Source organism: Scyliorhinus torazame, chromosome 11 (assembly GCF_047496885.1).
Source record: "Scyliorhinus torazame isolate Kashiwa2021f chromosome 11, sScyTor2.1, whole genome shotgun sequence".
Lineage (NCBI taxonomy): Eukaryota > Metazoa > Chordata > Chondrichthyes > Carcharhiniformes > Scyliorhinidae > Scyliorhinus > Scyliorhinus torazame.
Genome location: NC_092717.1, coordinates 162,631,075 through 162,647,029, shown reverse-complemented (window position 1 = coordinate 162,647,029; position 15,955 = coordinate 162,631,075). Strand labels below are relative to the sequence as shown.

The window sequence follows — 15,955 nt, the reverse complement described above, 5'->3', positions numbered from 1 at the left end:
TGTGATTGTCTCCAGGTTTACCAACTGGTGTGTATGTGTGTGTGTGTGTGTGTGTGTGTGTGTGTGTGTGTGGTGTGGGGGAGGGGGAGGAAGAGAGAGTGAGGGGGAGGAGAGGACTGGGACTGTCCAGGGGCACGGGCACCGCATCCCACGGCCACAATCCCCTACCCATCCGCCTGACTTGCAACTCCCTCCCTCCGTGGTACATACCTGCTGCACTACGGGGTGGGGCCCTGGGTTGGCAGTAACAGCGGGTCTGGTCCACGCAATGGAGGATGATGACACCCCTCTGCGATGAGCTCTGGTGCTCCGCGTTGTACGACAATGTCTGACTCCAGCCTACGGTAGCGCTTTCCACCGTCCACCTGGGTGATCCCTGCATGTGAGCTGGCCATTTCATTACACGGTGCCATCGGATCCATCGGGAGGCGGAGGTGAGGACAGTCAGGAGGGAAGCCCAGCCCATCCACAATATCTGCCCATTTCCTTCCCCTCCCCCTCGCTCACCAGCCCAGATCGGCCCACCCCTCACATCCATCTGACAGAGCACCGAGGCAGTTTGTAACAGTATCAACAAGTGTTATATGTGCGCAAATATATACACATACATGCCGTAGCCCGTATAACGAAACTGTTTTTTAAAATTTATTCGTTCATGGACGTGTGCGTCCCCGGCTGTGCCAGCAATTATTGCCCATACCTAACTGCCCTTGAGGGGCAGCGGTTTCTCTCCAGTGGTTCCCCTCAGGTTTTCTCCCACTCTCAGCGGTTATGGGCAGCCTTTTCCTGGGCCGGGTGGAAGGAGGAGGGGGGGGGGGGGAAGTGAGAGAGAGGGAGGGAGGGAGGGAGGGAGGGAGGGAGGGAGGGAGGGAGGGAGGGAGGGAGGGAGGGAGGGAGGGAGGGAGGGAGGGAGAGAGAGAGAGAGGGAGAGAGGGAGAGAACAGACAGTGTTAGGCAGTCTGACACATGCAGCCCAGGGGATGGGCAGCTGCTGGCCTCAGTGGCTTGTGCACCCGGACATGGTGGCCTGTATGGGTGCCGGCATGTGGTGCAGGGTGGGGGAATCAGACACACTTGGGTGGGGGTAGGGTTATGGGTATGTGGGCTGAGGGCTGGTGCCAGGGCACAGTGCTGCCTACTCACCCTGAGCAGGTCATGCAGTTTTCTTCTCCACTGCAGGCCGGTCCGGACGGTGTTACGCATGACACTGACCACCTCTGCCACCTGCACCCAGGCACGGCGAACGGTGGCGGCTGGCAGCCTCCTTCCCGGGACGGGGTACAGGCTGACTTGGTTCTCCTCCACCGTGTCCAGGACGGTCTCGAGCCCGGAGTCGGTGAAGCGTGGTGCTGCTCGTCTTGCTGCCATCTTGTTAGCTGGGATGGTGTGTATGGAGAGAGAAGTGTGTACATGTGGCTGCAGCTGGTCAACCTTCTGAGTGTCAATCGCAAATCGGGCGTCATCTCTCATTGGAATAGATTGTGTTCCACGTGGTGCTGGTGCTAGGCCTTTAACAGCTGCTGAATTGGTCCAGGTGCGGCGCCAGTTTTGCGGTCGTCGAACTCCACGAATCCTGCCCCGGAGTCAACACTTAGTCTCAGGAACAGAGAATCCAGCCGAATGCGTTTCCTGTTGCCATGGAGAAGAGGGTGGAGTAAGCTATTCTGAGATCATGTGACAGGCTTTCCTTTAAACCCAGGCATATCACAGTCAGACAGCAGTGGTAGCGATTTTTGCTGTGTTCTGCAGTCAACTGGGAACGAGACAGCAAGAGATAGAACCAACCAGAACTGCACCCAGAAAATGCTGACTCTATTATTTACCATGCAGAATGAAAGTGGGAGGGAGCCTTGAGCACATATTGAAGATTAGGATAGTGAGGAGTAAGCCATTGCTCTCTAGAGATTGTAACAAGAAACACGCCACAGGTAACCTCTGGTGACAGGCACATGGGCTGGAATTTGGCTGATGAAGCAGGGAGACTGCATTTCATGGCTGTCGAAGACCCCCCACCCCTTGCACCACCAATGGCCACCTTTGAAGCCATGGCATTGTCTGCTCTCAGTGGCCCTCTCGCAATGGGCAGCCTACCTGCATGCTTGGTCCCATTTACTTCCCGGAGTGCATTGGCTATTGATGTGTCTTCATCCTCCAGATGCAAGTCCCAGAAATGGCTAGTGTTAGTGCCGCAAATACTTCACACGATAGTCCTGGCAGCAGCCATTTTTTCGGCTGCTGTTGGCAAAATGCAGCCCTGGGTCCTGCTACCTGCTGAAGCAGAGCTGACCCCGCCCAACCCACGTTTTTGACTTCAGTGGCGGGGCAAAATTCTAGCTTGTGCGTCACTGCAGCCCCATCCCCACCTCTCCAAATATTGACCTTTGGTTCTTGTGCAAGTGCTAACCGAAACATCTGCTGCGAGCAAACCAGCATTTCCTTCTTTAACAAAGACAGCATGCTCAGTGATCCGTACTTTCCTTCTACAGGCAAGGACACATTCTCTCGGATTTATTCAACGTCCACAGCTGTTTCAGTCATTGCAGCTGCATTTGTTACAATTAGGGCTGTAAAGGAATTTGATAGTTACCAAACAGCTCCCATGTTGACTGTTTATTTTCACCGCTGCTAACGCATGGCACAGTGAGTTCTGATATCATGTCATGAATGGTGGGATCCTTACCAGGTCGCTAATAATTATTCATCGATTAACCAGAAGAGATAACAACACACAGCAAGTTTTAAAAATCCTTGATAGTTTAGGGAATAATTTTGTATTCACAGTTGGCAAGACAAACAGTGTCATAACATAAATTTGAATAGTGCGGTCAATTAAAAAGCATTTAACTCCTTTGGGAAATCATTGAAAATCACGAATAACTGCAAATAAAGAGAATGCAAATGTGGAAAAGGAGGCAATATGGATAATAAACAGAAATTGCTAGAATACACAACTGCTCAATTAGCAGCTGTTAAAATGATAGGTTAACATTTTAGGTATTAAATCAAATCAGAAATCGAAAGGGCCGCATTTTCCCATCCTGCTCACAGCAGGTTTCTGGTTAATGGCAGGTTAATGACTAGTGGCGTGAATGCCACTTGCATTCATTACTATGTATGAATGCTCATTCAATTAGCTTTTGCCATAATCACGCCTTCCAATCTTACATCACGCCAACAGGAAATCATATAGGTCTGAATTTAGTTTGAAAAAAAGTGGCGTACATAGGTTGGACCTTACTGCACTAACGACTTTGAGTTGGGCACAACATATTTAGCCTATGTGTCATTGTATCCGCCAGTCTTATTGAAATGCCAGCGAATGCCGCACTGCTGGGGTGTAGGGTTGGTCTGCTCCTGGTGGCTGATTCTGTAGTCACATGGACACCATTGTGCAGTGGTACTTAAGACAGGGATGAATATTCAGAGACCAGCATTTCGAATGGGGGCCCGAAGGGGCAACAAGGCTTTGTAAGGCGGTTGAGAGGGTAACACACCAAGGAGGGGGGGGGGCAGCAGACAAAGGGGCAGGATGGCTTTGCAAAACTTTGGAGTGGCGTGAGAGGAGGAGGGGGTGGAAATAAATGATAGGCAGAGGGGAGACCATGGGTGGGAAGTTGGAGCCCAACAAGGGAAACTGAAATGCAGACAAACAAGGGGGTGAATGGGATATCACATGTATGAATGGGCTGGAATAGGAATGGGAGGGCCGTGTTAATGTGGCACAGAGGGATGAGTTGCACGGTGATTATGTGGGGGTGGTTCGGAAAGGAAACAGGGTAGTCTTTAGTAATGAGGGAAATGGGGAACTCAAGAAAGGGGTTAGCAGGTCGGAGCCATTCATGAATCAGAGTGGAGACAGTTCTGGATGTCTGCGAACTTCAGTCAAGAGCTAGAGAGTTCAGACAGTGATGGACTGCAGCCATGCTGTGGGGCAATTCATGGCGAGCACTGTGTACTCCTGTTTTAGGGAGGGGCAAGGGCTGTGTGCTCAATGGAGTAGTGCATAGCATGGTGTACAGGGCATCTTCACAGTCGCTGACTTGTCTGGCTCTGTACTCGGCAGCACAACAGGAGAGGGAGAAAATGGGAGGTGTCTCACCTGAATGGAGTTCAAGGAGCAGACAGCCGATATGAGAGGGGGGGCCCCAAACTGAGCTTGTGCAGATGGAGAAGCCGGTGGACAGCCTCTATTGAGTAAGGATCCACGCACAATGTAGTCACACAGAAACTGGAGGGTCATGCGTTTATCCATTTTAGAGACAGCTCAGGCAGTCACTCGCTCTTTCCTCTCTCACTTTCTGGTGCCAGCAGGATGAGGGGAAGGCCAGAAGAAGCCCTTTCCAACAGTATCTCCAGCCCCCAGAGTACCAAGCACATTTGGGAGGAGAAAGAAAGTGCACCTGTTGTGCCTCCAAAGCAGTCTTCTGCACGTTCCACGAGCCCAGAGACAGTCACACCTCAGGGGATGCCAGATCTAGTTCATTGAGGGTCTTGTATTCTGGTGGTTACCAAAAGGATATGTGTTCATAGCAGGAGGCAGGGTCAGTCGAGCTCACTGGCACTGAGGGCTGCTAGGGAAGAGATATCTGTGATGTCCAAGTTGGATGCTGAGCTTCACTGGAGTCTCTTCCTCTAGTGAGTTGCTAAATTGTCCTATTCATGACTGGATGTGGAAAGACTGGCGAGCTTTGATTTGATCCGTTGATTGCAGAATTGCTTAGCTCTGTCAATCACTTCTGCTTATGCCATCTGGCACGCACGTAGTCCTGTATTGTGGTTTCACTCGGTTGTGAACTCATTTTTAAGCCTGATGCTGTTCCTGCATGACCTTTTGCACTCTTCATTGCCTTGCACTCTTCTATGAACCAGAGATGATCCCTTGGCTTGGTGGTAATGGATGACTGGGGAGTATGCCAGGTTATGAGCTTACAGATTGTGGTTGAGTAGAATTATGCTGTTGCTGATGGCTCAGAATGTTTTGGTGCCCAGTCTGGATTTGCTCGATCTGCTTTATATCTATCCCACATAAAACACAACATAATGGAGAGTATCCTCAATGTGAAGATAGGACTTTGTCTCTACAAGGGCTGATAGTGGTCACTCCTACCAATACTGTCATGGACAGATGCATCTGCAGCAGGCAGGTTGGTAAGGATGAGGTCAAGTATGTTTTTCCCTCTTGTTGGTCGGTCTACAGTGGTGATACTGAGACACTCTTGGTGATGGGCATTGAAGTCCCTCACCCAGAATACATTCTGTGCCCTTACCACCTGCAGTGATTCCTTCAAGTGGTGGTCAACTGATTCATCAGCTAACAGTACTTGGTAATCAGCAGGTTTTCTTGCCCATGTTTGGACTAATGCCATGAGACATCATGGGGTCCAGAGTCGATGTAAGGTAAGCGAGCAGCATAATCAAAGACACCACCCACTGGATTATTCTCTCTTCCAACTTCTTCCATCGGGCAGGAGATACAAAGAATGCAAATATGCACCAACAGGTTCAAAAACAGCTTCTTCCCCATTGTTATCAGACTCCGAAAAGACTCCCTTATGGATTGAACTGATCTCTTCACGCACCTTCTCTACTGAGTAGTACTACACTCCATATGCTCACCCGATGCCTGTGCCTACGTACTTACATTGTGTATTTATGTATGTCCTACTTTTTCTTCATGTACTGAACAATCTGTCTAGATTGTACGCAGAACAATACTTTTCACAGTACCTCGGTACACGTGACAATAAATCAAATCCAATCAATATGTGAGTATGACTATGTCAGGCTGTTGCTTGACTAGTCTGGGAGACAGCTCTCCCAATTTTGGCTCAAGCATCTAGATATTAATAAATAGGACTTTGCAGAGTCAACAGGACTGAGTTTGCAGTTGTCGTTTTTGGTGCCTAGCTCAATGCCTTTCAGACTTTTAGCGATTTGATACAACTGACTGGTTTCGAAGGTCATTTCAGAAGCATTTTCAGAGAAGACAATCCACAATGATGTGTTTGGAGTCACATGGTTTCACTGAGCTAACATTAACCTTACATCAGAACGATTTTCATTGACCTCCCCAACGCTGTTTCTCTCCACAGATGCTGCCTGACCTAAGTATTTCCAGCTTTTTTGTTCTTATAACATAAACCAATGGATTAAATATAAGATTTAAAAAATATATTTATTAATGTGCAAGGTTTTAAACTTGGTTTAATGAGGGTGGCATTCTACAGAATTACTAATTTTTGCATATTAGGATAGACGTAGCCAATTGCCAAATAAAGAACAGAAATTTTATTCAATTAAGCAAATTAATATCAACTCTGCAGTCATTACTCCCCATACCTATGTGCTTGCTCTCTGGAAGCAAGAAGCTCCTGAAGCTGTTGAACTTTTTCTTTCTGCTGATGGAGGGAAATCTGCAGTAACTCTCCTTCCCTTTGGGCTGCTGAAGCTTTTAGCTCTGCTTCTTGAATCCGTTTCATCTGTGCACAGAAATTGTTAAATTCATCAAAGTGTCACAATAAATCAAAGTCATAATGAGTAGAACATCCCCATAAGTTTGCTAGTATTTTTGTTACCTCTTCCACACTGGCATAAAACAAAAACTTGAACACAATATGAACCTTTGAAAAAACAAGTGCACCTTATGCCATATGCTGGGACTTCCAGAATTCCATGACGGTGTCAGAAAAAGATCAATGATCCACCCAGGGCAGGTTCGCAGTGTTCATTCATTGGGCAAAAGCAAAATTTGAACCATACTTTAAAGTCCTTTAAACTGAGTGTACTCCTTTAGAGGACTATAAACAATGGATTTTTAGCACTATTAATTCTTTAAACATAGAAATTGTTTACATTTTGAAAATGCTAACTTAATTTCTTTAGCTGAATATCGCAGTATGGTTTTCTGTAAATTTATGAAGGTGATTGTCATGTAGAATTAGGTATATTTGAAATCAAGAATAATTTCTTAATCCACAGCATTCTTGAAATAAATATAATAATAATCGCTTATTGTCACAAGTAGGCTTCAATGAAGTTACTGTGAAAAGCCCCTAAAAGACACGTAACTAAATATTGCAGTCTTTTTACAATTCATTTTAGTATAAAACATGCTTTTTACCACAGCTGTCAAAGATTTATAATTATACTTTCTGCATATATTATACTGAAAAATAGGAAAGAATCAGAGTAATCAGCATTCCCTAAATCACAATGCAAATTGAGTTAGTTCTGGACAAATTAAGCTTTGATGTCACATACTTCAAAGGCAAAGGCTCATAATTTCCTGTGACACTGATCAAAACTTCAACTAGCAATCCAGAGTATACAACTTGAAAAAGCTTCACTCAAAGTTACAAAACCTGTACATTTCTGAAAAAAAATACATGGTGAAGCTGTTTGTCTTGCATGCACCAGGACATTTCACAAGAATACAATGTAAAAGTAAAAAAAATAACAAGTTTTCTAATTGGTTAGCAAGAGGACTCTGATTGGTAGAGGCACTGCCATGGAGAATGTACCAGTTGATTGTGACTGAGAGTGAACTTATAAGTGTCGTTAGAAATTAAACCAGGCAGCTTAAACCGGATTGGTCAAGGCATTGTCGTAAGGAATGTTTCAGCAAGTGGTTGTCACTTATTTTGCCTAGCTGAAACATGATCTTTCTGTCTTTAAAGAACAGGGCCCCATGTATTAATATATGTAGCTTCCAGCACATGCAAATGTGCCACACAGAGTCCAACTGACAATCTTAAATTGGTTGTCAGCGTAATGCAAATGGTTGTTTTCCCTTCATATTGCTATTCTTCAGAACTATCTTGATGAGTGCAAGATGCAAGATGATTGTATTTCTGGACAGTACTGTACTGCCAAACAATGACTTTTTAAAAAAACTACCTGTGACTGTACCATATTACAGGTTTGGTTGCAGGACAAAAGTTTTTTTTTTTTTAAATAGAAAATCTTGTTTCTTGAAAACAGGGGGTGCAATTGGGGCTGCAATTTGCAGCCTGTCCAGCTTTAAGTTGGAAATTGTGAAGACATAAAATCTATGTACATGGAACATTACAGCGTAGTACAGGCCCTTCGGCCCTCGATGTTGCGCTGACCTGTGAAACCACTCTAAAGCCCATCTACACTATTCCCTTATCGTCCATATGTCTATCCAATGACCATTTGAACGCCCTTAGTGTTGGCGAGTCCACTACTGTTGCAGGCAGGGCATTCCACGCCCTTACTACTCTCGGAGTAAAGAACCTACCTCTGACATCTGTCCGATATCTATCTCCCCTCAATTTGAAGCTATGTCCCCTCGTGCTAGACATCACCATCCGAGGAAAAAGGCTCTCACTGTCCACCCTATCCAATCCTCTGATCATCTTGAATGCCTCAATTAAGTCACCTCTTAACCTTCTTCTCTCTAACGAAAACAGCCTCAAGTCCCTCAGCCTTTCCTCATAAGCTCTTCCCTCCATACCAGGCAACATTCTGGTAAATCTCCTCTGCACCCTTTCCAATGCTTCCACATCCTTCCTATAATGCAGCGACTCCAAACGCAATACTCCAAATGCGGCCGCACCAGAGTTTTGTACAGCTGCAACATGACCTCATGGCTCCAAAACACAATCCCTTCACCAATAAAAGCTAACACACCGTACGCCTTATCAACCCTCCCAACCTGGGTGGCAACTTTCAGGGATCTATGTACATGGACACCGAGATCTCTCTGCTCATCCACACTGCCAAGAATCTTACCATTAGCCCAGTACTCTGTCTTCCTGTTATTCCTTCCAAAATGAATCACCTCACACTTTTCTGCATTAAACTCCATTTGCCACACCTCAGCCCAGCGCTGCAGCTTATCTATGTCCCTCTGTAACTTGTAACATCCTTCCACACTGTCCACAACTCCACCGACTTTAGTGTCATCTGCAAATTTACTCACCCATCCTGCTACGCCCTCCTCCAGGTCATTTATAAAAATGACAAACAGCAGTGGCCCCAAAACAGATCCTTGTGCTACACCACTAGTAGCTGGACTCCAGTCTGAACATTTCCCATCAACCGCCACCCTTTGTCTTCTTCCAGCTAGCCAATTTCTGATCCATACTGCTAAATCACCCTGAATCCCATGCCTCCGTATTTTCTGCAGTAGCCGACCGTGGGGAACCTTATCAAACGCTTTACTGAAATCCATATACACCACATCAACTGCTTTACCCTCATCCACCTTCTCAAAGAACTCAATAAGGTTTGTGAGGCACGACCTACCCTTCACAAAACCGTGTTGACTATCTCTAATCAAATTATTCCTTTTCATATGATTATACATCCTATCTCTTATAAATCTTTCCAAGATTTTGCCCACAACAGAAGTAAGGCTCATTGGTCTATAGTCACATGGTTGTCTCTACTTCCCTCTTGAACAAGGAGGCAACATTTGCTATCCTCCAGTCTTCTGGCACTATTCCTGTAGACAAAGATGACTTAAAGATCAAAGCCAAAGGCTCAGCAATCTCCTCCCTAGCTTCCCAGAGAATCCTAGGATAAATCCCATCCGGCCCAGGGGACATCTATTTTCACACTTTCCAGAATTGCTAACACCTCCTCCTTATGAACCTCAAGCCCTTCTAGTCTAGTAGCCTGAATCTCAGTATTCTCCTCGACAACATTGTCTTTTTCCTGTGTGAATACTGACGAAAAATATTAATTTAGCACCTCTCCTATCTCCTCGGACTCCAAGCACAACTTCCCACTACTGTCCTTAACTGGCCCTACTCTTACCCTAGTCATTCTTTTACTCCTGACATATCTATAGAAAGCTTTAGGGTTATCCTTGATCCTACCTGCCAAAGACTTCTCATGTCCCCTTCTGGCTCTTCTTAGCTCTCTCTTTAGGTCCTTCCTAGCTAACTTGTAACTCTCGAGCGCCCTAACTGAACCTCCATGTCTCATCTTTACATAAGCCTCCTTCTTCCTCTTGACAAGTGTTTCGACTGCTTTAGTAAACCACGGTTCCCTTGCTCGACCACTTCCTCCCTGCCTGACAGGTACATACTTATCAAGGACACGCAGTAGCTGTTCCTTGAACAAGCTCCACATTTCCATTGTGCCCATCCCCTGCAGTTTTCCTCTCCACCCAATGCATCCTAAGTCTTGCCTTATCGCATCATAATTGCCTTTCCCCCAGATATAACTCTTGCCCTGCGGTATATACCTATCCCTTTCCATCACTAAAGTAAACATAATCGAATTGTGGTCACTATCATCAAAATGCTCACCTACCTCCAAATCTAACACCTGTCCTGGTTCATTACACAGTACCAAATCCAATATGGCCTCGCCTCTCATTGGCCTATCTAAATACTGTGTAAGGAAACCCTCCTGCACACATTGGACAAAAACGGACCCATCTAAAGTACTCGAACTATAGTGTTTCCAGTCAATATTTGGAAAGTTAAAGTTCCCCATAACAACTACCCTGTTGCTTTCGCTCCAACCAGAATCATCTTTGCAATCCTTTCCTCTACATCTCTGGAACTTTTCGGAGGCCTGTAGAAAACCCCTAACAGGGTGACCTCTCCTTTCCTGTTTCTAACCTCAGCCCATACTACCTCAGTAGACGAGTCCTCATCAAACGTCCTTTCTGCCACTGTAATACTGTCCTTGACTAACAATGCCACCCCTCCCCCTCTTTTACCACCTTCCCTGAGCTTACTGAAATATCTAAACCCTGGCACCTGCAACAACCATTCCTGTCCCTGCTCTATCCATGTCTCCGAAATGGCCACAACATCGAAGTCCCAGGTACCAACCCATGCCACAAGTTCACCCACCTTATTCCGGATGCTCCTGGCATTGAAGAAGGCACACTTTAAACCACCTTCCTGCCTGCACACTCCTGCAACTTTGAAACCTTACTCATGAGACCTGTACCCCATGGCTTACCCCTGGTAAGTCATCTCCCCCCCCTCCCCCCCCCCCCCCACCCCAACAGTATCCAAAGCGGTATACTTGTTACAAAGGGGAACGACCACAAGGGATCCCTGTACTGACTGCTTCCTCCCAGCCCCTCTCACCGTCACCCATCTATCTTTATTCTTCGGAGTAACTACATCCCTGAAGCTTCCATCTATGACCACCTCTGCCTCCCGAATGATCCGAAGTTCATCCAGCTCCAGCATGTACCCAGCTCCCTTGAATGGTTGGGGCACTAGCCATTCTGCCTCTCATGTTGTTTTCTGCTCCTAACACTACCAGTGAGCTCTGCATATAGCAAGAGGTCCCAGCAGTGTTGTTAGTCAATCATATGGAACATTCAGCCTACTCTCGTTTAAAGGCAGGCTGTCTCTTAAAAGGGAAGCTCGACAAAAGAGTCATTGCAATGAAAATTCTTGCAAACTGTACACCAGAAAGATCCAAATAGTGCCGGATGTGGATTTGGAAGTATTAATGATGCAGGTGAACTGAACATGAAGGGGGCGGGTTGGGAGGGGAGGGGGGCATCGTGGTTCGACAGAAGACCAGAAGACTGTTTAGAGCTACCTTCGAAAGGGAGATTTAAAAAATTATTCTTTCATGGGATGCGTGCGTCATTGGAAAGGCTAGGATTTGTTGCCCAACTCTAATTGCCCTTGAACTGAGTGATTTGTTCAGTCATTTCAGAGGGCACTTAAGAGTCAACCACACTGCTTTGAGTCTGGAGTCACATGTACGCTAGACCAGATAAGGATGGAAAATCTCCTCTCTAAAAGGACAGTAGTGAACCAGATAGGTTTTTACAACAATCAATTATAATTTCATGGATACCATTTCTGGGACTAGCTTTCAATTCCACATTTTACTCATTGAATTTAAATTCCATCAGCTGTCCTCATGCTGCTATTTAGCACGATGAGCAAGGTGTCAATTGTATGACATGGATCAGCTTTCCATCCCATCTTTTCCTCACATCAACCTTTCCATTCTGATTTTCTGCTTTCAGAAACCCAAGAATGGCAGCCTGCAGGAGAAACAAACAGAACAATATCATGGCATTAATGTTGAGGCCCTGTCGCTTGATCTGACACTCAACCACTATCTCAGGGAGTGGAACTGAACTTACCTTGAAGACCGGTATAGAGTATCAGCAAATGGCAAGTCGGTGGACATGAGTGGGCTGAAACCAAACCAGGCTTAAAGGATGGTTCTAATTCCAACTCACTGAAGAACTAGTTGATGGAAAAGTACAGTTGCAGAGGGCACATATGAGGACGTTGATGGGATGGCATACAGGACAATGCTGAATGGGCATGGCACGCAGAGATTCTGGGTGTGTTTGTTGACCTGCCTTCACTGTTAAGGGGCATGGAGGAGTCTGGCTTCAACTTGGCAGAGGGCATCACACAGAGCTTGCACTCTCCACTGTCTCAACTCCATCTCCCTGTCATGCTGCAGATCCAGAGGCACTGGCCCCGAAGCCACCAAACCCACTCCTCTGCCATCCCTGTGAGGATGAGGCAACAAACTTTGGTAAAATTCAGGAACACAACAAACATCTCCAAGAACATTCCCGAGTTCTTTCAGACACTTGGTAATATAAAAGATTCCAAAAATTGAAACTTATCTGCAATCTGGGTGGCTGGTCCTTTAGATAATTCAACGGCAGGGCCAAACTTGTTGTCTGACACTTTTTTTGTCAAGAGTGGACAAAATTGCCATATCTTTGAATTCACCATGACTACTCCTGTGGCAGATCTATCAAATTCCGAAATGAAGGGTAGTTTTGTGATGGACTACACCATTTAGGCATTAGATGCCTAAATATAGGCACTCTAGTGCAACATTAATCAATTGCCTTTACAAATCGGAGCTATTCATTCAATTACCTCTACAGCTTGGTGCTGCAGTCTTTGTGACTCTGTCTTCAACATCATTTCTTCAATAGATTGCAGCATCTTGCGTTGATCTTCCTCAGTAGTCTTTAACTTTCTTAACTCCTCTGTAAGAATCCCTATTTTCTTTTTTAACTCTGCAACATAAGCTTGCAATTGGCTTCTAGCTTCTTTCTCTTTCATAAGTAGCTCTTTCAACCTGCAAATTATATAAAACACAGAAATTGGAATTGAAAATCAAGTAGGCAATTGAGTACATCAAAGTCAAACAAATATGAAGAAAAGCAAATCACTACAGATGCTGGAATCTGAAACCAAAAGAGAAAATGGTGGAAAATATCAGCAGGTTTGGCAGCATCTGTAGGGAGAGAAAAGAGCTAACGTTTCGAGTCCAGATGATCCTTTGTCAAAGCAAATATGAAGATTGCATATATAGAATTGGAATGAATTGACCAAAGCAATTGCATAATGCAATTGTACTGAAGTGTATAAAAAGATGATTAAATAATGCTGACCATTTTGAGGATTGCTTATTTGCACATGCAATAATCATTATCTATTGAAAGCATTCTCCAAATAATGAGCACTGATCATGTTCACACACACATTAAACAAAATTAATTTATTGCCTCTTACTGAGGTCAACTATATTTCTTTAGAAATTCGTCAGTGGCATTTTCCAAAAAAGGGGACCAAACATATATATGAATGTTAAGGAGTTTCATTCACACCTTACATTTGGAACAATGTACAAACGTTAATTGGAGTAATGAGGTATTTTCAAACAATAATGATGTTGTTAATCAATAAGCAAATAATGCTGTGTTGTGTTGACAGGATGTTAAATGAGTTGAAAGTTAAATAACTTATTTGAGCTCTGTCTCTGCAGAATACAAACTATTTTGAAAGCAGCATGACTGAAAAAAATTTGTTGCAAGTTCATAAATAAAATTAACTGCTATATTTCACTATAAGTGGTGAATATCAATCTTGGGAATTAAAAATCTTAACTGTTCCGAATGCAGTCAGGCAAACTCAAACGTTATCGTTTCATTACTTACTAATTGTGACATATACAAAATTGCTATATTTTATCTTTGTTGCAGTGATGTCATTAAAAAGATGGGCTTAAGATGCATACAGCCGGTATGTTTGCTAAAGCTAGGATTAAGATGTAGTGAAAGTGAGGTAATCCATCATTTTGCATGGGGACTGTTCGGTGGGTAGATTTGAGAAACATTAACCTGTTAACAGATAACTGACTAATGGAATATTGTTTTGGTTTAGAGGTCCCTGGGGTGTAAATAATTCATGAGGGGCATTGGGTTTTCTCCTGGCTAAACCAATCATGGGAGGAAACAGAAGAATGTCTTATGCTTTGGGTGCAGATGGTATAATGAGAGTAGTTTCAATTTGCTGAAGGATTTTAGTCGGACAAGAAGTGTCTTTCAGTTTCCTCCTGAAACGTTGTCGCCAAGGTTTCTCACAGAAGAAAGCAAGTAACTTTATTTATAAATGGTATTTGAACGATATCGATTTGTTTAATTGGAATATTTAGTGGCAGATTTAGGAAGTAAGTTAGTGTAAAGCTATTTCTTTGTTGTTAATATGGTTAATTCTGTGTTTAAATTAAAGTTTGTTTTAACATAAAAGATAACAATTGGTCAGTGTTATCAATCATGTCATGCAGTCACCTTTCCTCAGTTTTACAAATTGCAAATAATTGGGTTCTCATCTGGGATCTTAACATTAATACCAAAAGAAAAGCACAAAGCATAATTTAATGAGGAACCAAAAATAAATATTTCACGGCTTGAGGAAATTATTTATCTTAACCCTGTCTCCCAAATGCACCATGAAAAGGTTGGTTCATTTACTATGGCTTTGGTGACAAGACACAGTGGAATCAATTCTGAAGCATTAAATGAAAATATTTTGAAAGCTGTCCATACTCAGTCAAAGTGAAAGCATGATACAAAAATTTGTGAATTCTGATAAGTTCTTACTAAACAATACTGGATTTTCAATGATTGAAGAACACAAGAATTATAAATTCCTCTTCCTCCATAAAGCCGATATCACCATCAAACAGCATTTGCTTTGGAACCAAAAATGACACTGCTTGTATCAATGAAGAAAATAAGAAAGCCAGATAAGCTCATTATTAATACTTGGAATTAGGACTATAAAATGTAAAATAACGTCTGACGATCTGATCCAAACCCAAGTGGATTAGAAGAAAAATTACTAAACTACAGGAGCAGCAGCTACCGAGAACACTTGAGAATTACTGTTTGTTCATGCCAGCGTTTGCAAATACTGCAAATGAATTAACTTCAGCTGGTTCGCTTCTGCTATTTTTGTTATCTACACACACCTTTGGCATGACAGGAAAACATACCACACAGCTTATGAGTAACAGAATTATGTTTTGTAGGAGATGGTGTTGTCATTCTTTTGCAGATAATCCTTCAATGTGTTTTCTGTGCTGCACGATATAATGCAAATCCTTGAATCGACAAATGCTTTGTCCCTACATATATAGTGTGTGCGTGTGAGAGAGGTGATGCTGCATTATATACAAATGTTAAAATAAGGCTAGTTTGGGGAACATTTGGCAATAAACGTTTGACGATATTTGAAGGCCATTTGTCACAACATTTACAATTTTAGCACATACTTCCTGTTCTTAGTGAAAGTAACGGCATACTTGATACTTCACTTGAATTCTAAAATCTATGTGTATGCAAACTATTTGATATTTTAGACATTCTGATTTACAGCATTTAAAAAAGGGAAATCAAATCATCTGGTGAAAGATTGCTCTATGTGAACTACAAAAGATCTAGGTCATTGTCCAGGTCCGTAGATATTACCTATATTCTACATTGAAGCCGGTCGTAAAATGAGATAAATGTAATTTTTTTTGCTCACATAAATATTATGAGCAAGCTTCAAAGACTACATGCAAGTGGAATGAAAATACCTGACAAAATCATTTTTCTTGATATTCAGTAAATCTCTGATCCACCTTCAGCAAAACAGGAGTCATTTGTAAGAGGTTATTGTGTTGCAAGCACTTG

General features: G+C 43.6%; 1 protein-coding gene across 6 annotated transcripts in view; it reads right to left on the bottom strand.

Moving 5' to 3' along the window:
• Positions 1-15,955, bottom strand: part of lrrcc1 (leucine rich repeat and coiled-coil centrosomal protein 1) — a 218,278-nt gene that overhangs the window by 100,518 nt on the left and 101,805 nt on the right. For all 6 annotated transcript variants that reach the window (XM_072467939.1, XM_072467941.1, XM_072467943.1 and 3 more), the window contains 2 exons: positions 12,867-13,071; positions 6,340-6,479 (listed from right to left, as the gene is read on the bottom strand). In XM_072467939.1, the coding sequence (XP_072324040.1) occupies positions 6,340-6,479; positions 12,867-13,071 (345 nt within the window). The remainder of the gene's footprint in view (positions 1-6,339; positions 6,480-12,866; positions 13,072-15,955) is intronic.